The sequence below is a fragment of the Ursus arctos genome, unplaced genomic scaffold (assembly GCF_023065955.2).
Source record: "Ursus arctos isolate Adak ecotype North America unplaced genomic scaffold, UrsArc2.0 scaffold_32, whole genome shotgun sequence".
Taxonomy (NCBI): domain Eukaryota; kingdom Metazoa; phylum Chordata; class Mammalia; order Carnivora; family Ursidae; genus Ursus; species Ursus arctos.
The window spans coordinates 6,767,844-6,789,375 of NW_026623008.1; the positions used below are offsets into that span (position 1 = coordinate 6,767,844).

At 59.7% G+C, this 21,532-nt stretch overlaps 2 protein-coding genes across 10 annotated transcripts in view; one reads left to right on the plus strand and one right to left on the minus strand.

Annotated features, from left to right (window-relative positions):
* Nucleotides 1–12,376, plus strand: part of PIK3CD (phosphatidylinositol-4,5-bisphosphate 3-kinase catalytic subunit delta) — a 49,835-nt gene extending 37,459 nt beyond the window's left edge. For 5 of the 6 annotated variants that reach the window (XM_048221715.2, XM_048221714.2, XM_026519888.4 and 2 more), the window contains 21 exons: nt 1,503–1,731; nt 1,808–2,037; nt 2,438–2,617; nt 2,926–3,075; nt 3,599–3,688; nt 4,752–4,973; nt 5,556–5,652; nt 5,741–5,871; nt 6,281–6,331; nt 6,400–6,567; nt 6,690–6,811; nt 6,959–7,102; nt 7,216–7,315; nt 7,459–7,637; nt 7,719–7,831; nt 7,952–8,030; nt 8,595–8,762; nt 9,366–9,489; nt 9,618–9,763; nt 9,873–10,005; nt 10,667–12,376. In XM_048221715.2, coding sequence (XP_048077672.1) covers nt 1,503–1,731; nt 1,808–2,037; nt 2,438–2,617; nt 2,926–3,075; nt 3,599–3,688; nt 4,752–4,973; nt 5,556–5,652; nt 5,741–5,871; nt 6,281–6,331; nt 6,400–6,567; nt 6,690–6,811; nt 6,959–7,102; nt 7,216–7,315; nt 7,459–7,637; nt 7,719–7,831; nt 7,952–8,030; nt 8,595–8,762; nt 9,366–9,489; nt 9,618–9,763; nt 9,873–10,005; nt 10,667–10,804 — 2,994 coding nt within the window. In that variant the 3' untranslated portion in view covers nt 10,805–12,376. The remainder of the gene's footprint in view (nt 1–1,502; nt 1,732–1,807; nt 2,038–2,437; nt 2,618–2,925; nt 3,076–3,598; nt 3,689–4,751; nt 4,974–5,555; nt 5,653–5,740; nt 5,872–6,280; nt 6,332–6,399; nt 6,568–6,689; nt 6,812–6,958; nt 7,103–7,215; nt 7,316–7,458; nt 7,638–7,718; nt 7,832–7,951; nt 8,031–8,594; nt 8,763–9,365; nt 9,490–9,617; nt 9,764–9,872; nt 10,006–10,666) is intronic. The other variant, XM_057305166.1, reaches the window with a different exon arrangement.
* A 101-nt stretch (nt 12,377–12,477) lies between these two features.
* The window catches only part of CLSTN1 (calsyntenin 1), a 76,243-nt gene continuing 67,188 nt past the window's right edge, over nt 12,478–21,532 (minus strand). For 2 of the 4 annotated variants that reach the window (XM_026519890.3, XM_026519893.4), the window contains 9 exons: nt 20,592–20,648; nt 19,273–19,430; nt 18,028–18,176; nt 17,582–17,808; nt 16,701–16,871; nt 16,178–16,323; nt 15,019–15,154; nt 14,517–14,701; nt 12,478–14,056 (listed from right to left, as the gene is read on the minus strand). In XM_026519890.3, the coding sequence (XP_026375675.2) occupies nt 13,859–14,056; nt 14,517–14,701; nt 15,019–15,154; nt 16,178–16,323; nt 16,701–16,871; nt 17,582–17,808; nt 18,028–18,176; nt 19,273–19,430; nt 20,592–20,648 (1,427 nt within the window). In that variant the 3' untranslated portion in view covers nt 12,478–13,858. The remainder of the gene's footprint in view (nt 14,057–14,516; nt 14,702–15,018; nt 15,155–16,177; nt 16,324–16,700; nt 16,872–17,581; nt 17,809–18,027; nt 18,177–19,272; nt 19,431–20,591; nt 20,649–21,532) is intronic. The other 2 variants (XM_026519892.3, XM_026519891.3) reach the window with 1 other exon arrangement.

A 21,532-nucleotide genomic window follows, 5' to 3' on the forward strand; every position in this document is an offset into this window, starting at 1 on the left:
TAGTGGGTCATGCCAGAAGGCAAGACCTCAGCTCAGAATTTTAAAAGCTTATACTTGGGGGCGGAACGAAAAAAAGGAAAGAAGCAATGGACCATCCTTGAGGGTTTTTTTTTTTTTTTTTTTGCTTTTTAATCTCTCCTTCCTGGGAGATTTCTTTAAAAATTAAATTTCTTCTTCTTCTTCTTTTTTTTTTTTTTCCATTTCAAAAGTAATATGGATGCATTGATCGGGGAAAACAGGCAAAAGTAGAAGGAAAGAACTCACCTGTGATCCAGCCCTTCTGAGAGAACCGTAGTTAGCACTTCGGCTATTTCCTGTTTTCTATGGAGTGTTGTTTTTTGTGATAATTCTGATTACGAACTTTGAGATCTTTTTTTTTTCCTGAGTTAACATTATAACATCTTTTTCATTAACTCTATTTTAAAGGTAATCTGATTTTTCCAACCATACGTGCATCCTACTATGATTCCAACAGTGCGGAAATGCAAAACACAGAGGGCCCTGCCCACACCCCAATTTGCCTTCAGTTTCTAAAATACTTTTATTTATCCGAGAGGCCAGCTGGTAAATATTCTCGGCTTTGCTGACCATCTGGTATTTATCGCAACCACTCAGCTCTGCCAGAGTGGGTCCAGGAGCTACCTGTGAATGAGTGGGACTGGCCGTATTCTAGTAACTTGGGAGTGGACCAGGTTTTGCCTGCAAACCCTAGTTCCTTTGGTCAAATCCTAGTCTCTATTCACTACTATGTTTATTCGAGTTGTTTTTATGGAAATGGGCTTGCATTATATCTGCTGTTATATACCTTGGGGTTTTTTCCTACTTAGCATGTCTCTTGGAGAGTTCTGGGCCTGTTCGTACAGGTATCCCTAGATTTTGGGTCATCCCCCCCCCCCCCCGCCCCAGTGCTATCCCTTTGTGCTGATGGACCATAATTACCCATCCCGCATGGAAGAAAAACAGGGATATTCTTTTCTCGGTCTTCTCTGTGACTTAGTGATCAACACCTTTGCACTAAAGCTTGACCATTAGATGGCTCTCCCAGGGGTCCCTGAGGACGCCTCGCCCAGAAGGCACGCGCTGACCACCCTAGCTGAACACAGCCCATAGAGGGTTTGACGGCTCTCTCATTGTGTTCAGCTTTTCTGAATTCCTTCCCAACATTTAGAAATCAGAGTGATGAACCCCAGAGTGATTAGCTGGGGGGGTGCCTGGAGGTCCTGTCCAGCCGGCCGGCTCTCCAGGGTAACATGGGGGGACTGTGGCCAGGCTTCGAGCGTGTACCAGGCACCCTCCACAGGAGGGCAGCCACGGTGACCCTGGGGACCCATGAGGTCAGCGCTCAAGGGGTCTGGAGAAGACAGGGTGTGGGGATCTTTGCCCTCTGGTCAGGGTCGTGCAGGGTGGGATACCCAGACTGAGGCCAGCCCCCAGCGCCCTCGCGGCTCCCTGTGGTCCCGCTCGCCTCGGCTGGAGAAGCTGACCGGCCACTGTCCCCCCAGGTGTTGTGGCACCGGGCCCAGTATGAGCCACTCTTCCACATGCTCAGCGACCCCGAGGCCTATGTGTTCACCTGCGTCAACCAGACGGCCGAGCAGCAAGAGCTGGAGGACGAGCAGCGGCGGCTCTGCGACATCCAGCCCTTCCTGCCGGTGCTGCGGCTCGTGGCCCGAGAGGGCGACAGGGTGAAGAAGCTGGTCAATTCTCAGATCAGCCTCCTCATCGGCAAAGGTGACCCGAGTGCAGGTGGGCCTGCCCCGGGCCTGCCCGGGCGCCCCCGCGCTGACCCAGCCTCCCCGCCTCTCAGGCCTCCACGAGTTCGACTCCCTGCATGACCCAGAAGTGAACGCCTTTCGCACCAAGATGCGCCAGTTCTGCGAGGAGGCGGCCGCCCGGCGGCAGCAGCTGGGCTGGGAGGCTTGGCTACAGTACAGCTTCCCACTGCAGCTGGAGCCCTCGGCGCGGAGCTGGGGGGCCGGCACCCTGCGGGTCCCCAACCGGGCCCTCCTGGTCAACGTCAAGTTCGAGGGCAGCGAGGTGAGCCCGTGGCTCCTGCGGGGGACGCTGGCCCGTTCACAGCGTCCGAACTGCGGGGCCCCCGGGGATGCTTCCCCGGGAGACTTCCCAGCCCCCCACGAGCACCCCAGGCTCGCTCTCCTCCCGGTGGCACCGGGTGGGATTTGTGGGGCATCCGTGCCTGCGAGGGGCTCGGGCAGAGGTCCCACCCGGCAAGCTGGACAAGGCCGAATGACCAGATGGCCTGGGTCATGGGTCCATGCATTCATTCGATACCTATTTCTGGGGTGTCAGCCGTGTGCCTTCATCACGTTCCGGGGGAAGGGGGGACCTATCCCAGACAAAGAGGCAGCGCCCCCCTCCGTGTCCCAGAACCCGTGGGCCCTCAGGGTGGAGGCCTGACCCTCCCTCCTCCCCCTAGGAGAGCTTCACCTTCCAGGTGTCCACCAAGGACGTGCCACTGGCGCTGATGGCGTGCGCGCTGCGGAAGAAGGCCACCGTGTTCCGGCAGCCCCTGGTGGAGCAGCCCGAGGACTACACGCTGCAGGTGAACGGGAGGCAGGAGTACCTGTACGGCGGCTACCCGCTCTGCCAGTTCCAGGTAAGCGCGCGCTCGGGGAGGGGCCCTGCGCTCCTGCCGTCCCCAGAGCCCTGGCCAGGCCCGGAGGGGCATGGGGAGCTGGGCCTTTGGCCCCTCTTGAGCGCGATGAGATGGGCCTTTGGGGGTCACAGTAAAAGTGTCCCCTGTGGGGCTGCTCTCCCCAGTCTTCAGGAAGTGGGTGGGGGCGAAGGGTCAGCAGGAGAGGCCTGGAAGGCCTGGGGTGGGGGGTGGTCAGCACCAGGGAGTCCTGGGGGGGGCGTTATGCAGGGAACGGTTGGGGCCGCTCACTCTGCCCCTCCCCACCCCAGTACATATGCGGCTGCCTGCACAGCGGGCTGACCCCCCACCTGACCATGGTGCACTCGTCCTCCATCCTTGCCATGCGGGACGAGCAGAGCGACCCTACCCCCCAAGTCCAGAAACCGCGCACCAAACCACCCCCCATTCCCATGAAGAAGGTGAGCCAGTGCCTTCCGCCTCTCCTCCCCTCCGTCCTTTCCTCCCCCCCCCCCCCCCCCCCCGCGACGTCCCACCCTAGAGCCTAGTGGCAATGCTGCAGGCTGGTGGTGGGTCCAGGGCCCCTCATCTCATGCTCCTTGGTGGGTCAGTGTTGAGAGCTGGGCCTTGAGCTTGGCCGGCCACCACACCAGTGTGCCAGGGGGCGGGGGGGGGGAGGGTGCGATCTGAGCTTCTCGGGGCAGCCCCCAGGCCCTCCGGCTGCCCCTCTCATGTTCCTCCTGCCCCCTGCACTGGAGAGAGAGGCAGAACTCCATGACTGGCGGAGCTCAGGGGTCCTGGGACACTGCATGGCAGGTTTTCTGGTATTGTGGGTGGGCCCCTGAGCCTTATCACCACCTGCAACACTCACCCCACCCATGAGTGGCCACGGACCTTGCCAGGGGCCAGGGCGTTAGCCACCGGCGCCTACCCTGGATTCCTCCGCCTTGACCGCCCTGCTTCTCCCCCTCTGGCTCGCCCCAGCCTTCCTCCTTGTCCCTGTGGTCCCTGGAGCAGCCTTTCTGCGTGGAGCTGATTCAGGGCAGCAAAGTGAATGCCGATGAGCGGATGAAGGTAGAGGGGTCCTGGGGGAGGGGGATGTTTTCTGCACAAACAAGGTGGCTGTGGTCTAGAGGGGTGGCAGAGGAAGAAGGGGGGGTCACATGAAAGCCACCTGACCACATTACCCAGCATCCCTGCCGGGGTGGTTGTGAGCACTTCAAAACAGGAAGGGGGGAGGGGAGCCGGCTGGCCGGCCAGAGAGGCTAATTCGTAGAAACCAGGCCCAGCGAGTTCTGGGTATTTGACTTGGGTGGAAGTTGTGGGGCCAGGCCCAGGCCCAGGGATGTGGGAACTGCAGGGTCTGGGAGGTGACAGGTGCGGGAGAGAGCCAGCTCCGGCTGGGCCCCGGGGCCTTGGGACTCTCAGGGGGCACTTGGGAGGTGTGCCCTCCTGGACCCCTGGAGGCCACACCGCATCTCCCTCCATCCCCAGGACAGCTTGCGAGGTGCTTGTTTTATTGTCCCATCTGCTGGACGTTACACCCGGGTCCACAGAGGCCTGGTCTCTTTGTGAAGCACTTTTTGTCGGGGTGGTTTCACAAGCAGGCGGGGCTGGGTTTCCCTGATGGCATCCTGGAGCCCTGGATGGAGGCAGCTTTCTGGCCGGGACCTGAGGGCTGCCAAGGTGGAGCTGGAGGAGGCAGGGTCGGGGTGTTCAGGTGGCATGGAATCCTTGCCTGCTCACGGGGCTCATATGACTCTGAGCAGTGGGGGGAGCCCGTGGGTATCGGAGCGAGAAGGGCCCCTGGAGTTCCCAAGCCCCAGTGGGGAAACTGAGGCCCCGAGCAGGGAAGAGGCATGCCCTGGGGTCCCACAGAGTCGTGGGGAGCCCATGCATAGCCCATGGTGCCCTTCCCTTCACCCCGTGGCCCCTCGTCCCGCTCAAGCCGTCAGCTGTCCCCTTTGGCGCCGCTTTCTTCTGAGTGGGAAGTGGGATTCCCATGTGAAATGAGGACGTTTCAGGAGCTTTGAGCCTTGGGGGGAGCAGGAGGACCTCGGGGGGGAGCGGGAGGACCTCGGGGGGAGCGGGAGGCTGGGCCTCTGCCACCTGGCGCCGACTCCGACACCTCCCCCAGCTGGTCGTGCAGGCGGGGCTGTTCCACGGCAACGAGACGCTGTGCAAGACGGTGTCCAGCTCGGAGGTGAGCGTGTGCTCGGAGCCCGTGTGGAAACAGCGGCTGGAGTTTGACATCAACATCTGTGACCTGCCCCGCATGGCCCGTCTCTGCTTTGCACTTTACGCCGTGATCGAGAAGGCCAAGAAGGCTCGCTCCACCAAGAAGAAGTCCAAGAAGGCGGTGAGTGGGCCCGGCTGGGGGGCTGGGGCCAGGCCTCCGGGAGCGGGCACCCTGCGGCCCAGGGCCACTCCCGTTCCACTCCCAGCAGGCTGGCATCTCGGGGATGGGGATGGGGCCAACCCTCCCTCCCCAGCCCTCCCTCCACCCTGCCAGGTGACAGGCTCTGGGTCCCAGGGCTGATGAGCAGGTGACCCGGAGGCACCTGGGAAGCTGGAGGCCGCACTCTGGGGTGGAGGGACAAACGCACTGTCCTCACAGGCAGCGGGGTGTCCTGAGTCAGCAGCCAGCGGGGAAGGAATGGGGGTTGGGCACTGAGTCACCAGGCCCAGGATGTGACTGGCCACTGAGCCCCGCCGACTGACCCCACCGCCAAGCTGGGCCAGCCTCCTGGGGCTGGTGTGGTTTGTTTGGGGGTTTCTCAAGAAGCCAGGGGTAGCCGAGAGGGGGCTGACCTTGCTGGCTTCCTCACAGGGAGTCTGGGTGAGGGCAGGGAAGCTGGGCCTGGAGGTGACGCCCGTCCTGCCGCCGAGCACACGGAGGCACTGCGGCGGCTGGCTCTGACCTGCCCGTGGTCTTTCCCAGGACTGCCCCATCGCCTGGGCCAACCTCATGCTGTTTGACTACAAGGACCAGCTCAAGACCGGTGAATGCTGCCTGTACATGTGGCCGTCCGTCCCAGGTCCGCCCAGGCGGAAGGGAGAGGCGCGGGGGAGCGGGCTCCGGATGGTGGCATTCCCCAGGCAACTCCCGTGTGTCCCTGTGTCCAGACGAGAAAGGGGAGCTGCTGAACCCCACGGGGACAGTGCGGAGTAACCCCAACACGGAGAGCGCTGCGGCCCTCGTCATCTGCCTCCCCGAGGTGGCCCCCTACCCTGTGTACTACCCCACCCTGGACAAGGTCAGCCCCCTCGCCGTCCAGGGTCTGGGAGGGTCCAGAGGCTGTGGGGCTGAAGACGACTGTCTTGACCCTGCTTCCCCCCCGCCCATCCCCTGAGTTGCCCAGGGCTGGGGTTTGGTCACCACACACGTTTGGGGACTTCCTTAACTCTAGAACCCTCCTGTGCTCTAGAGCAATGGTTGTCTGTCAGGGCCACTAGGCTCCCCAGGGGACTTGGGGCAATGCCCAGAGACACTTTTGGTTGTCAGAGCTGGTGGGAGAGATGTTCCTGGCATCTACAGGGTGGAGGCCGGGGACGCGGTGCACAGGACGGCCCGCACCGGTGGGAGTCGCAGGCCCCCACCCTGGGGCCCTGCCAGGGCTGGCCCGGGGTGCGGGGTCTCCGCTAAGATAGGGCCACTTGTTGCAGATTCTGGAGCTGGGGCGGCATGGGGAGCACGGGCGCTTCAGCGAGGAGGAGGTGAGCCGGGGGCCGTGGGCGGCGGGGCGCCCGGCTGGGCCACAGCTCACCCCGCCTGCACCTCTCAGCAGCTACAGCTGCGGGAAATCCTGGAGCGGCGGGGGTCCGGCGAGCTGTACGAGCACGAGAAGGACCTGGTGTGGAAGATGCGGCACGAGGTCCAGGAGCGCTTTCCCGAGGCGCTGGCCCGCCTGCTGCTGGTCACCAAGTGGAACAAGCACGAGGACGTGGCCCAGGTGGGGGGCTAGGGGTGGGGTGGGGGGGCGTGGCCCACGTGGGGAGTGGGGAGGGGTGGGGGCGGGGGGAGGGCCTCCCGCCCGGCCCGCACCTTGACCGGCACCTCGACCGCTGCCCCCAGATGCTCTACCTGCTGGGCTCCTGGCCCGAGCTGCCTGTCCTGAGCGCCCTGGAGCTGCTGGACTGCAGCTTCCCCGACCGCCACGTGGGCTCCTTCGCCATCAAGTCTCTGCGGAAGTTGACGTGCGTTCCCCCCCCCCCTCCCCAGGGCTCCCTTCTCCTCCGGAGGGCGGTTTGGTCCCCCCCACCCCAGATGGTGGAGCCCGGCCCGGGGAGGACCGAACCTTGCCTGGGGTCTGCTCAGGTGAGGCCGGCCTCCCCTGTCCGCAGGGACGACGAGCTCTTCCGGTACCTGCTGCAGCTGGTGCAGGTGCTCAAGTACGAGTCCTACCTGGACTGCGAGCTGGCCAAGTTCCTGCTGGCCCGGGCCCTGGCCAACCGCAAGATCGGCCACTTCCTCTTCTGGCACCTCCGGTACTGGACCCACCGGGGCCTCGGGGGGGAGGGACCCTGGCCTGGCGGCCTCCCGTTCCTGCCGGCCGCAGAGCCTGCGGCTCAGCCGTCTGTCCGTCCATCCGTCCCTCCAGCTCCGAGATGCACGTGCCGTCCGTGGCCCTGCGCTTCGGCCTCATCATGGAGGCCTACTGCCGGGGTAGCACCCACCACATGAAGGTGCTCATGAAGCAGGTGAGGCCCCGCCCTTGGCGCTGTCTGAGCGGGTCGACCCCTTTGGAGCCCCCGGGGAGGGGGGGCGGCGAGGCTCAGAGCCTGCCCCTCCTGGCCTCGACACACCGCCACCGCCACTGCCACCGTCCCGCTCTCCCTGCCAGGGGGAGGCGCTGAGCAAACTGAAGGCCCTGAATGACTTTGTCAAAGTGAGCTCCCAGAAGACCACCAAGCCCCAGACCAAGGAGCTGATGCACGTGTGCATGCGTCAGGAGACCTACCTGGAGGCCCTTTCCAACGTGCAGTCCCCGCTGGACCCCAGCACCCTGCTGGCTGAAGTCTGGTGAGCACCCCCCCGGGTCCCCCCCCCCCCCCGCCGGAGGCCCCGCAGAGCGGCCCCCGCTGACGGCTGTGCGGCCCGCAGTGTGGAGCAGTGCACCTTCATGGACTCCAAGATGAAGCCCTTGTGGCTCGTGTACAGCAGCGAGGAGGCGGGCAGCGACGGCAGCGTGGGCATCATCTTTAAGAACGGGGACGGTGAGCGGGCGGGGCCCCCCCCACGTGCCCTCGGGAGATGGGGAGGGCGGGGGCCTGGGCCAGGCGGGGCGCGGAGAGCCCACCCGCAGCTCGTGCTTTTCCTTCCGCGGCGCTGCCCAGACCTCCGCCAGGACATGCTGACTCTGCAGATGATCCAGCTCATGGACGTTCTGTGGAAGCAGGAGGGACTGGACCTGAGGTGAGAGGCCCTCCTGTCATCCGTTCGCGCTCGCGGCACGCCTAGGACCCTGTGCCCTGGAGGAGTCCTCTGTCAAAGCCAACACTGCCGCCTCCGTGCGGAAAGGGGTTGTTCTAAGAGGAGCGGAGACCAGTCTAAGATTAGGGCCGAGGGGGGCGATGGGGCCACAGAGTGAGGGAGGGGAAGGCCAGGCCTGGCGCTCAGCGTCTGTCTCGCTCCATTGTTTCCTTTGCCCCACGCATCCCTGGCCTCCTGCCCCATCTCGGGAAGCGGTGGCATCTTCTTCCAGGCCACCTGGATTTCTCTCTGAGCAAACATGAGCTCGGCCAAAGTGCCGCCGTTCCTTCTGCGCGTCCTGGGTGCTGGTGCTGACCTGTCCAAGGAGCCTTCCCCCGGCGTTCTGGGCGTCAGGGACTCCTCGCCAGCACCTCTCCTCCCTTGCGGCATCTCCTGGGGCTGTTTTGGCTCTCTTGGGCTCGTCTGGGTGGGGTGGGCTGTCAAGCCGCCCCAGGGACAGCCCATGACCTCAGCGTTTCCCTGCCCCTCCTCCCCCACCCCGGCTAGGATGACCCCCTACGGCTGCCTCTCCACCGGGGACCGCACTGGCCTCATCGAGGTGGTGCTTCACTCAGACACCATCGCCAACATCCAGTTGAACAAAAGCAACATGGCGGCCACAGCTGCCTTCAACAAGGATGCCCTGCTCAACTGGCTCAAGTCCAAGAACCCTGGGTAGGTTCTGGGCTCTGGGGACAGACACCCTCTCCTTTCCAAGAGTGCCATTTAGGAGTCAAAGGGGAGGGGCAGGGCCCGTGACAGTCTCCATGGCTTCCTGGCTCAGCCGAGGACCAGGTCTGCTCTTTGGGGGTGGGTCGGGTCTCCATTCCACCAGGTGTCCGTGAACCGTGTTGCCCCGTGCTGACCACTCTCAGCTTAGGGACGTAAAACCACCACCAGTGAGTCTGGGCTCACCAATCTGCAGTTTGAGCTGCTGAGCAGAGTGGTTCTTTGGAATCACTCATGCAGCTGTTCGTAGCTAGTTTCTTGACCGGCCTGGCTGGGCCCCCGGCACATGTCTCTCCGTGGCCTCCCCTCCGTGAGTAGACCGGCCTTGGCTTCCTTCCCTGGCAACGGGTTAGGTTCGAGAGCTGCCACGTGTGTTAAGGTCCAGGCTGTGGGATGAATCCAACACCGCTTCCTCCCTGTCCCGTCGGTCCAAGCAAGTCATAAGGCAGATTCAAGGGGAGGGGACACAGACCCCACCTCTTGGTAGAAGTTGCTGGGAAATGGCGTGGTCACGGTTTCGAATCCCCCTTCCCACCAACACATACACAGGGAGGCCTTGGATCGAGCCATCGAGGAGTTTACCCTCTCCTGTGCTGGCTACTGTGTGGCCACTTACGTGCTGGGCATCGGAGACCGGCACAGCGACAACATCATGATCCGCGAGAACGGGCAGGTAGGGGCAGAGCGCGCTGCCACGCAGACGTGCCCATCGCCCTCCAGGCTTCCTCTCCCCACCCCCCGCACCCCCTTCCCCGACCGGGGCACTTTCCTCTCTGACCGCTTCAACTTCCCTCTTCTTAGCTCTTCCACATTGATTTCGGCCACTTTCTGGGCAATTTCAAGACCAAGTTTGGAATCAACCGTGAGCGAGTCCCGTTCATCCTCACGTATGACTTTGTGCACGTGATCCAGCAGGGGAAAACGAATAACAGTGAGAAATTTGAAAGGTGAGGGTGCTGGAGGGTCCCAGGCCGGGGTGGGGGCAGGTCTTGTAGGGAGAGGCCGGGGCTGTGGGCGGACCCAGAGCCCCGCCTCCCCCCCGCCTCACCCCTGCAGGTTCCGGGGTTACTGTGAGCGAGCCTACACCATCCTGAGGCGCCACGGGCTGCTCTTTCTCCACCTCTTCGCCCTGATGCGGGCCGCCGGCCTGCCTGAGCTCAGCTGCTCCAAAGACATCCAGTATCTCAAGGTAAATGCCAGGGTAGGGCCCTGCCAGGCACACCTGGTAGCCCCCAAGTCCCCGAGGCCTGCCCCTGAGCACGGTGGACCCCACAGGGCACTCCCGGTGTTCAGTCCTCATGCCCCCCGGGACCCAGCCGCGGGGTCTGGGGGCGTCAGCCTGGTTCCTTGCTGATGTGTCGGCCCCCCCCCCCGCCCCCTCGGCTGACCCTCTCGTCCCCACGGGCTGCAGTGGTTCCACTCGGACAACAGGGCTGAATTAGATATATTCCCTCTTCGTTTAAAAATGCTTTTCCCTCCATGTCTTTTCAGTGTGGGAGAAGCTGGGGGGTCAGGTCAGCCACGAGCCCCTCCTTGGTGCCCGGTTCATGCAGAACGAAGCTGCCCCCTCCTCCCCTCCCCCTGGAGTTAGTTTCCAGTGCAGAAGGCGAGGCCACCTGTGCACCCCTGGGCTTCTGGGGTGGAGTCGGCATCTTGCCTGAGGGTGGGTCAGGAGGCCCGTCTGGGTTTGGGATCAGAACAGAGAGCTTTTCCCAGGGGAGATGTTGGTGGCTGTCTCCAGATTCCCTTCCTGCAATTCTTTCAGGAGGAAATTTACAATATTGGGGGGGGAGGGTTGTCCCCTCCCCGGGGTTGGGGTTGAGCTCAGTGCTTTGATGGCTTTGCCTCAGGACTCTCTGGCGTTGGGAAAGACGGAGGAGGAGGCCCTAAAGCACTTCCGAGTGAAGTTCAACGAAGCCCTCCGGGAGAGCTGGAAGACCAAAGTGAACTGGCTGGCCCACAATGTGTCCAAAGATAACAGGCAATAGCAGCCCTCGAACCGCCGTCTCGGGAACGGGCACCAGGCTCCCCCGCTGTCCGTTGGGGGCGGAGAGCCTGCCCGGCCCCCCTCGGGCAAGAACGTACACAACTGCCTTTTGTTTACACTGGTTATTTATTTATGACTTGAAATGGTTCAGGAGCTAAACAGCCATAAATGGAAATGCATCCTTTGTGCAGGGGAGGGGCCCCATCCTCCAGCACCCCCCCCCCATCCGAGCCCCGGGCTCTGATGAGGAGATACTGTGAGTCGGGCACTTCCGAGGCTGCATTGTGCTAAGGACTGTAACCAGAGTCTTCCAGCTGGTGAATCAGGCCCCAGCAAAGACTGCTCTCCTCGCCGCCAGGAAGCCTGCCTTTTTCCTGGGCTCCTGCCGGGCTGCACGGAGCTTGGCAGCTGGCGGTCACCCTGGTGCCTGCCGTGCAGACAGGGCGCCACGACTCCGTCCCCCCCTCCACCTTCGTGCTCTCCACTGACTGAGCGCTGGGCAGCTCCCAGAGGAAGCCTGGGTACCCTCTAGATTCAGGGATGCTTGCTTTCCACTTTTAAAGTGACTCTTGGGTACGGGAATCCTCTCATCTCTCTGCTGTAAAGCGATTTTGTTTTGCGGGTAAGAAAGAAAATAGCCAGACTACTCATTGAACCTCAATGGCTCAGAATGGCCTCAGCCCCATAAAGTATAATATATGCTGGTCCTCAAGACATTAAAAAGATTTGAGCTTGATTGAGCTCAACTATGGATCAAGGCAAATGCAGGTCAGAGTACTCGTGCAATTATGTGTCTCCTGCCTCGTGAAGCAGGTTTTGAGGACGGGACTTGATCTCCAGAACTCTCCCCTTTAACCTGCTGTGAGCAATCAGGTATCAGAAATATGGGGTTGGTCTGTGATGGAATGTTTTTCTCTGGCTTGAAGCAGTTCAGGCTTCGCCTTCGGTGGACCTGAAGAGCTCTAGAAATGCCAGGTTCCTGGGCCCCTCCCGGCCATGTGAAACTAACTCTGGAGAGGGAGCTAGGAATCTGGGCTTCTCGAAGCCCACGGGTGAGCCTCATGTGTTAGCAGCCGCCTTGGGCCCCACCCAGCTCCACTACTGGTCTCTCTAAGGCCTTGCAAGTCCTGGGAGGGCCAGGAATGGCTGCCCTCTGGACAGGTGCATGGCTTTAAAAAAAAAAAGGACCCAGGTGCCAACCTTCTTTGGTTCATTAGAGGTGCAGTCCGTAAGCAGGGAGTGCCGCCCCCAGAACACCACTGACCACACTCTTGTCCCTAACTAAGTGCTGAATTCATTCGCCCCACCTCGCCGGTTTGGAAATAGGAAAAGCCGAGTGTATGTCTCTACGTTATGTTATTTAAACGAGTCTGTCCTGGCGTTCTGGTTCGGGTACGTGGCCTGTGCGCCTGGTGAGAAAAGGTTTTTTGTTTTTTTGTTTTGTTTTTTGGGTTTTTTTAGTCTTTTAATGTTTCTGTATGGGGAAGTGAGTCCCACACAACCAGTGTGGGCTGAAGACGGGCACCCTGTGAAGGCTGGACGGAGAGGTAAAAGCATACTGAAAGAAATAAAAGCCTTTTTATGTCGTGTTCTCAGGTCAAAAACAAAAACAAAAAACAAACAAAGAAGATGCAGGATTAAAACCAACCCAGGACCAAACCTGACACAGTCCGCCACGGGTTAGAACCAGCTCTTTATTGTAGTGTATACACGCTCTGACCTCAGCAATATACACATCCGGGACGTGAGCCTCTATCATTGTCTACACGGAGCAGCTACAGTGACAGTACGTGGAGGACAGCCACACACGACGCAGGACAGCCGCAGTGTCCTCGAAACTAGCAGTTATGATCACAGAACAGGATTCAAAATGATTTTCCCCCAGTTTTAGAAATCTAAAATTTTACATGTAAATTAAAAACAAAGTGCCATAGGGGTTTTAGCTCAGGACTTGGCCTCTCCTTTTCCTTCCCCGCCTGGCCAAGCAGCAGGGCTCCCCACTCCTGGCGAGTGGGCTTACCTCTGGGGCTGTTGGGGGGAAAGCTAGCCCTTTGCCTTCGGGGCACAGGGCATCCTTGGAGTGCGTCTGTCCTTGGACGTTCTGAGTATGGACCACCCAGGCCTGTTCTCTCTCCACACCAAGTGGCCGGACGCTTTGCACCATGTGTACGCACACTCCCCGGCAGGGCAGCGGACATCTAGTAGTCTGAACCCAAGGCTGCACACGAGAGTCCAGCTTCCTGCGCAAGGAGCTGCCGGTCATCGGAGGAGTGTGTGCAAGAGGCCAGGGACCCCCGCACCCCCACCCCTCGGCCAGATCAGAAACGGGTAGAATCCCAAAGCAAAGGCCTGGCCGTTTCCAGCCTCCAGAGAGGGTCCCTGATCCGGTGCCCTCCCGCTGAGCAGTGCAGGGTGGGGGGCAGGGGGAGAGGTGCAGGTCCGTGGCCCTCTCACTGCCTGGCCACCTGCCGAGGTGGTGCACCCAGCAAGGCCCGAGCGGCCCCTCCCCTCTCCGGATGGGGGTGGGGCGGCAGCCCACGGGGTCTCTCCTGCACTGTGTCAAGCTTCACTTTGCATGCCAGTCCTGGGTCACGCTAGCACGGAGGACATGAGAAATCCCAATTTATTTACAAAATATTAAAAAGTCAGTTCGTCATCTACATATTAACTCCCATTCTGCCCTTTTATACATGCACTAGTTTGGAAAAAATAAAAACTTTAAAAAAAAAGAAAGAAAAAAGGATTACGAGGTGGGAGTGAGCAATTTTAACCCTTTGTCGACGAGTCTGGTCGTTGCAGCGTGTCTGGAGGTGCGAGGGGGCCGCGCAGCGCGGGCCGCGGACATCGAGCGTCAGCTCGTCACATACTTCAGAGCGGTCTGGGTGGAGGGCGGGGGCCGCACACCAAGCGCAGGCGGACGCTCAGCGAGGGGGAGGGTCTGCAGACCTACTGGCCAGAATGACTTTGTACACCGTGGACCCTTGGGACTGGGAGGACAGATGACAGCAGAGTCTCCTGAAGCAGAAGGAGAGGGGTGGAGGCTGCGGCCCGGGGCTCAGTAGCTCAGGGTGGAGTCGTCCCACTCCAGCTGCTGCTGCCTGTTCACGTTCTGCTGGTCCCCGTGCTCCCCCTCCTCCTCCTCGCTGCTTTCGGACTCGGCGCTGGTGATGTCATCCTCCTCCTCCCCGTCCTCGCTCTCCTCTTCCTCTTCCTCCTCCTCCTCCTCCTCGCTGCTGTGCTGGTCCTCGTACGTCTGACGAAGAGACAGCACGTGAACCGAGGCCCTGGGCCCCGCCTCGGCACCCGAGCCGAGTGTCCACGGCTGCTCACCCCGTGGGAGCCGCAGAGGAAGGGAACTGCCCGCAGCACACTCCACATCGGGGGAGGGCTGGACCACGCCGGAAGTCACCTCATCCCTGACGGAAGGGACAACACAGCTCTGGTTGCTACCCACAGGGTCTGTCACATGGGGGGGAGTGTGTTTCTAAGCTGACAGGGCGGCGTGAGCTGGGATAAGGCCTCTCTGGGCCCTCAGTTTGCCCACCTGAGGAATGGGGACACCTGCACCTCACCGACTTGTCATGTGGATCACGTGATGTTTAAGCCACGTAAACGTGGACGTGCCACGGCCATGCGACTTCTCTGGGGCGCATGTCACTTTGGCCCTGGCCTGTAGTGGTTTTCAGGCGCAGGGGCCGCCTGTCGGCACCTACCTCCATGGGGTTTACGGTGATGGTCAAGGCAGAGTCGTCCCAATCCATCTCGTTCTCCTTCCCGGTGTCCTGGTCCCGCATGGTTCGCTGATGAGCAGCCCGGATCCGGAACACTCCCAGGATAATCATGAAGACCAGGAAGCTGACACACACCACGATCACCACCGTGGCAGTGCTGGGGACAACTGCAACCGAGGGGAGACGGGGCGGTGAGGCTGACGCCTGCCCCAGACGCGGTCATGCCCTCGAGCCCCCGCCCCCCCCCACGGCTGCTTCGTCTGACCCCGGAGAACAGGAAGACATGTGAGGAGAGTCTCAGCACAGGTTCTGAGCCCCAGGCTAGCCACTTCCTGCCCCGGTGGTGCTTTCGTCCCTCGCGGGTGGCACAGAATCACAGAGCCCGGCCAGCCGAGGCTGCTCGGACCGGGTGCTGGGCTCCCAGGACGACATACCCCCCGCACAGACCTGACCCAGATGACCCTGCTTCTGCCCACAGTCCTACCTGCGAACGGGTGGGGGCTGGCCAGGTTGTGACCCGAGAGGTCGACGAAGGCATGGTGCTCCGGGTGGACGAACTGGGGCTGCGCGGCCATGTGGCTGGCGTGCTCCATGGGGCTGGCCGCGTGGATGACGTTCACCTGCAGCACAGACACACACAGCGGCCTGAGCGCGGCCCGGGGGCGGGAGGGCGGTTCCCAAGCTCCCGGGACTAGCGCTACTCAGAGGGGTCCCTGGACCAGCACTGCTGAGCGGATGAGAAGAGAACAGAAAAATCAAGGGTCAGCTCTTAGAAACCATCATAACTGCTTGATACTGTCATCCATCCCAGAAATAGAGCACTGTTCTAATAATTCCCTTTTACTGCATTCCATAAAAGAACCTGTCCACAAAAGAGTAGAAAAACCGCCACCACCGTCCTTCACTGCGGGTCATTCGAGAAGCACCAGCATAGCCCATTTCCCCGCTTTTCCCCAAAACCACAGCCACATGAAAGAGCACAAATCATAACCATTTATTTCCTTTCAAATCTGTTAGCCTTTGGCTCAGACAAAACTCTCATCGATTCTTCAGCACTGGGACTTCAGCATTCTGCTGCTCTGAGGTCACCGTGCAGACGTTCGACTGCTGAGAATAACTCTGGGCCCATTTCTCCAGACCACAGAAGCCCTGAGTGATGAAGGGGCTGCTGTCCAGGCCTGTGGAAGACCTCAGAGCGCGGTGAGCACCTTCTGACCACCGTGCCCTGAATTGCCACCATCGGGCTCGGCAGACAGCACAGCACCCCTCTCCCCCAGGCTGGCCCCGTGCCGGGACCCCTCTGCCCGGGCCGGCCCCGCACCGGGACCCATCTCCCCAGGCCAGCAGTCCGCCAAGAATCTTTGGTTCCCTGGGAATTGCTCTTTCTCAAGCAGTGTCAAATGACATTGGCTCTACTCATGAGGTATTAAGAGCCTCTAACTCTTGACCACCTCCTTCCAAAGGCCCCTCAGACGCCCATGAAAGGGGCACACCAGCTGCACCCCGGCCCACCCAAACCTGCAGCAGCTCCCGGGCTGGGACAGGCTAGCACGCCTGAGACGCACCCCAACAGTTGCCACATGAATGCTCTAAAAACAGTGTTTGCAAATATCAGGGCCGCAGGTGGGCACCCAATCACCCACCTCCACCTGGAACTCATTGCTGACATAGCGGCCATTCAGCTCCGAGCAGATGAGCTTGAACTTCCGGTCAAGCAGAGACTGGGTGTGCCAGTTCCGATAGCGCAGGAGACGCAGCACCTCCTCATAGCTGGCCATGGTGTCTACACCTGCAGGGAGAGGGGAGAAGACCGCCCGGTGGCTGGGGTCAAAGCCAGGGTCAGGGGAGGCCGGAGTCAGGCCCAGGGGCGGCTGGACCAAGCTGACACACACATGTTGGCTTTCTAGTTGTGGGGAGAAGTGCGAGTGTGCAGGCACGTCTGTTCCTCCCCAGGGGGTGGGGTGCCAACTCGTGCCTGACTTCCACCCCCTCGTACAGACAGGAGGCAGGGCAGTGTCTGTTCTTCTCTTCCTGCCAGGAGAAGGCGAGCAGCCCATGCTGAGCCTCTCCTCCGCCATCGCCTCCAGGACTCTCCTAGAGCTCAGAGAGGACAGGGGCAGGGCTGAGGCTCCCGCTCCGCCCCCCACCTGCACTGAGCCCGCTCACCTGTGAAGACCGTGCCCAGGTCCGAGGCGCTCACTGCAATGCCCTTCTGCTGCAGACGGGCCGCGTCCACCTCCAGGCTCTCCTGGGCCGGGTTCAGCTCGTCCCCGTCCACCGTGACCTCACAGGTATCCAGGTCGTGCACGATTTCCTCAGATACCAGCGACTCTTGAACTGCGGAAACAGACCAAGCCCCAACTGCAGAGCCCCGGGAGGCCAGTCACACTGGGGAGCCTGCTGGCTGTCCCTGAGCTCACAGAGACCTTTCAAAGTCCAAAGACAGAAAGATAGGAAAGAATCTTTTTTTTTTTTCTTTTTTAAAGATTTTATTTATTTGAGAGAGGCTGAAAGCGAGAGAGATCACAGAGTCGAGAGGGAGAGGCGGACTCCCGGCTGAGCAAGGAGCCCGATGCAGGCCTCCATCCCACGACCCTGGGATCACGACCCGAGCCTAAGGCAGATGCCTAATGGACTGAGCCACCCAGGCACCCCTAGGAGAGGCCCTTTTAAGAATCGGGGTGCCTTACGTGTCTGGGAGGACTGGCCCCCAGGCAGGCCCAAGAATGCGGGGCCCCTGAGCAGCCAGCGGGAGCAGCATTGTTCCCTGCAGTCGGCCCCGGATCGTCTCGGCCTCCACGGGGCACCTCAGATCCGGACATCACACCGGAAAAGGAGGTAAGGACTCTCCAGGTGGGTGTCCAAAGAGCACGATGAGCTCTTGACCATGGGTCAGATCCCAGGAGTAGACCCAAGAATAACATTAAAACATCCAAATCTCTCAAAATCTCAGGGAAAAAGAATTCAGGAAGTAAGCAGCAGCTGTGGGGCGTCAGCCACCCGGGTTCGAGCCAAGGGGGCGACTAGCCCAGCCGAAGAGCTGTTACCTGTGGGGTCCTCGTCCCCTTCCCCCTCAGGCTCCACTTCTCTGGTGATGGTGCTGATGATCCGAAGCTCAGGGAAAAGGAAAACCCCTTCCGGGCTTTCAAATTCGGAAGCCGCTCGAGCGAAGTGGCGGACACCGCTCAGGCTGATCTTGGGCTCCTCGGGCTGCAGCACGATCACGCCGCTGTCCACCGGGGGCACGGAGACGCAGGAGGCCCCGTTAAAACACCTGCCAACAAGCGACGGGGAAGGCAAAGGTCAGGGCTTCGAGGAGCGGCTCTGCAGGCTACACGCGCCATGGCCCATGCATTCCTCAAGCCCCTGGGGGGACAGAGTGCCCAGTGCCATTCACGGACCCCGTCCACGCCCTCCAGTAAGTGACGGCTGCGGTGTCTTAAAAACCTAAACATACACGGTTTCTTCTCCAGAGTTAAAAATCAGCACATACTTGACCGTGCTGGTGATTCTGAGTCTTCGGATCCCCGGTGTGGGGAACTGCCGGGAGTTCAGGTAGGCGACGTGCTGCATGGCCTTATCCAGCTCCCCGATGTCGTCTCCCTCTAAGGTCAACGCCAACTGACTGGGGTTGGTATGGATCTGAAATCGGGCCAGAGGGGGACAGAAAAAGGGTTCGAACTGCAAGAAGCTAAAACCACACACACTCTGGCAAAGAGGGTCAGCTGGGGACCGGTCCGATCAGAGACCTCACAGAGCTGCAGCGACAAGACCCTCTTCTTCACGGGTCAACGCCCAAGGCGCAAATGTATCTGTGGTATAAGAAATACAGGGGCGCCCGGCGGGCTAAGTCGGTGCAGTGTGTGACTTGACTGTGGGACTGTCAGTTTGAGCCCCATGGTGGGTGCAGAGATTACTTAAAAACAAAATCTTAAAAAAAAAAAAAAGAAAAAAGAAAGAAATACATATATTTGGCCTCTGTCCCCAGTTTCTGGCACAGAGCCCCCCAAACCTTGGAAATATCGCGATAGGAGCCCCTTTTGTTACTCATCGTCAGCCCCTTCCAAGAACACCAGCATGGGTGCTAATGAGCAGACTCTGGGCCCTGACATGGTTCCAGGATGAAGCTGACTGACTGTCACAGAAACCAGGCGTGTGACTGTGGGGCTGGCACTTTCAGCCCCAACCCTGACCTCTGGCCAATGATTTAACCGGCTGTGCGTACCTAACAGAAGCTCCGGAGACTCCCCTGAAGGACAGGGCTTGGGAGCTTCCCGTGTGTTGGAGGGTGGCGCCTTATAATAAACCAGCAGTAGTAAGCAAAGTGCTTTCTGCAGATTTCTGAGTAGTTCAGTCAAATTACTGAGACCCAAAAGGGGGGAACAATGGGGGTCCCCAACTTTGTAGCCAAGCTGGACAGAAGTGTGGGTAACCCAGGGGCCCAGCACCTGCACACGGCATCTGTAGTGGGGGCAGCGTGGTGGGACTGAGCCTCCCCTCCTGCAGGGTCCGTGCTAACTCCCGGCTGTCAGTGTCAGAAGTGAACTGAATTGTAGGACACCTGGCAGGTGTCTGGAGAGTTGGGGAACCGGTTGGTGGAAAACCACCCCCAACGTTTGGGGGCAGAGGTATTGTGAGTAAACACGGGTCAGGATCGATCACATATCAGTCCTTTGCCAGCAGCCCACACGCTCGTGCTCGAGGTCAGCAGCGTCGTGTGAGCAAATGCCAAGGTTACCTTCACGCCTCTGGCGCCGTCTTCAGGGAGCTGCAGGTCCAGCCCTTCTTTGCAGGTATACAGACAGTCGATCACCTTCTTGTCGGCGACTTTCCCAGAACGGACGGTCAGGCCGGCCAGGTTACCTCGGAAAAACTGGGTCATGTGCAGGTCACCACCTTAGGAACATGGGGAACAAAGCAGGCAGTTACTTGCACGGCCCGGGCCATCCTGCTTCGCTTCGCAGTGCAGTGTTACCGGTGGTGGCGGCTGGATGGAGGGACATGCGGGTTAGTTCGTACCACACCCTGTTAGCCTTGCAATCTACATGGAAGCGCAATGGAGAAATTAAGTCGTTTATGATCATGCATATGGCCTGGAGAAAAGAGGTGTTGGGGGTCCCTCACCCGAAGCCCAGAGATCCCATGAGAGTCCCCGCGCAACCGCCACTCCCTGGAAAGGGTGGCCGATGCTGCCCCCGTCCCCCTGGTGCACTGGTGACATTTTCCAGCACTGCCAGCCTCCTGGGTCGCTGCCTTCTTGACCAGCTGGCTCCTGCTCGGGCTGCTCTTTCCGACTGAGTGCACTCGGGGATACGTGCAAACTTGGGAATGAACCAATGGGGCCACGAAGATAAAAGGGACGCTTACTCCCCCAGCCTGTCCGTGAGAGGCCTTGCGTGGCTGCCATCTGGTTGAGTCCCATCGTGCCCAGCCCCTACCACTGAGGATATCTGGGAACCGATGGTGTTATAAGGAAAATGGAGACCCAGAAAGTGGTTCTTGACGGGCCATAGCCAAGAGCCCAAAGCAGGTGAAACGGAACTTATTCTCGCAATGACGAAGGAGACCAATGTCCACAGCATGTCTGGTTCCTGATAAGGACGTCAGACACTGTGACCCATCACTGAGGACTGAGATTTCTAAGAAATATGTCTAAAATTTAGTACTGGTCAGGATAGAGTATCTAGTAATGAGTCTCTTCCTGTCTCGTGGCTCGGCCACAGGGGAACCAGGAGGTGGCCTCCCTGATGTGGCCTGTGGGATTTCGGCAGGGAGCCTCATGCAGGCGGATCAGGGTCAAATTTGATGGTCGGGGGAGAGTCCCATTAGCGCAGTGCATTAATGAGTCATTTGCCCTCACTTTCAACTGGGATCAGGTTGGGCAAAAAAAGGGTCAATTCCGTGAAGCGGTGGGGAGAGCATAATGCGAAAAGCAGCAGCTCAAGTGGTGTCTGGGACCAAAATGCAACTCGGGCATTTCATGCGAAATGTGGAATGAATTGATGTCTCGTCTTTAAATGAAACACAAGAGAGAACCGTAGGGAAAGATCCAGCAACCTGTAGAGGCCAGAGGCACAGGCTCGGTTTCATTGTCATTTTCAAATGCTGGATACTCTGCAGAAAAGCAAGACAAAGACAATAGAAAAGGACCAAGAGGTTAGGCTCTTCACATCGGAACTTGAAAATTAGTTTTGAAAAGCTACCGAATATAAAACACAAAGAGAAGAATTCCCGTCTTGGCCCCCTTGGGGACATGCCCCCCACACCCCAAGCTAGCTCGAACTCGATCACCTCTTCCTAGGAGCTGTCGTTACCATCCCACTGCTCTCTGCATTCCTCTTTTATCCCATCTTCGCACGTCTCCCTTGCCAAAACACAGGCCCAATTCAAAGTAAGCTGAGCAAAAGCACGTCCATGTCCACGGAACACCCGATCTCCTCGGCCTGTGCTACCAGGCGGGGCCTTCAAAGAGGCCGCTCACACAGACGGCAGAGGCAGCCAGATACACACACAACCACACCCCGGGCAAACAGCACTTGTCTCCCTAACAGGGACGACACTTGCAGAGACGAAATGGGACAGCACCAGTAAGCATCCAAAGCCTGGTATGTGTACAGTAAACATATAAAAATATGTATTTTTTGAGCTCAAAACAAGTTCACTTTGGTCTAGACTTCAACCCCTAAGTCACAGAGAAATGAAGGTTATTTTTATCCACTTTTTCCAAACTGAAAGGGAGAGTCCGGGGTTAAGGAACTCACCCAGAAACAGGTACTCAGTCATCGGTGGTGGGCCTGGGGCCTCTAACCACTGATCCCTCTCACGGGCCCCGGTCCGGTGTTCTGACATAAGGCCAGGCCAGGGAGGCCCATGCCCAGTGACTGAGCCCAGAACCTCCACTTTCCGGAGTGCACTCCACAGCCCACGGCATAGGCCCCCACAGCACCTGTGCCGCAGCAGCGTGGGGACATGCTGGGGACATGCTGGGACGCGCTGGG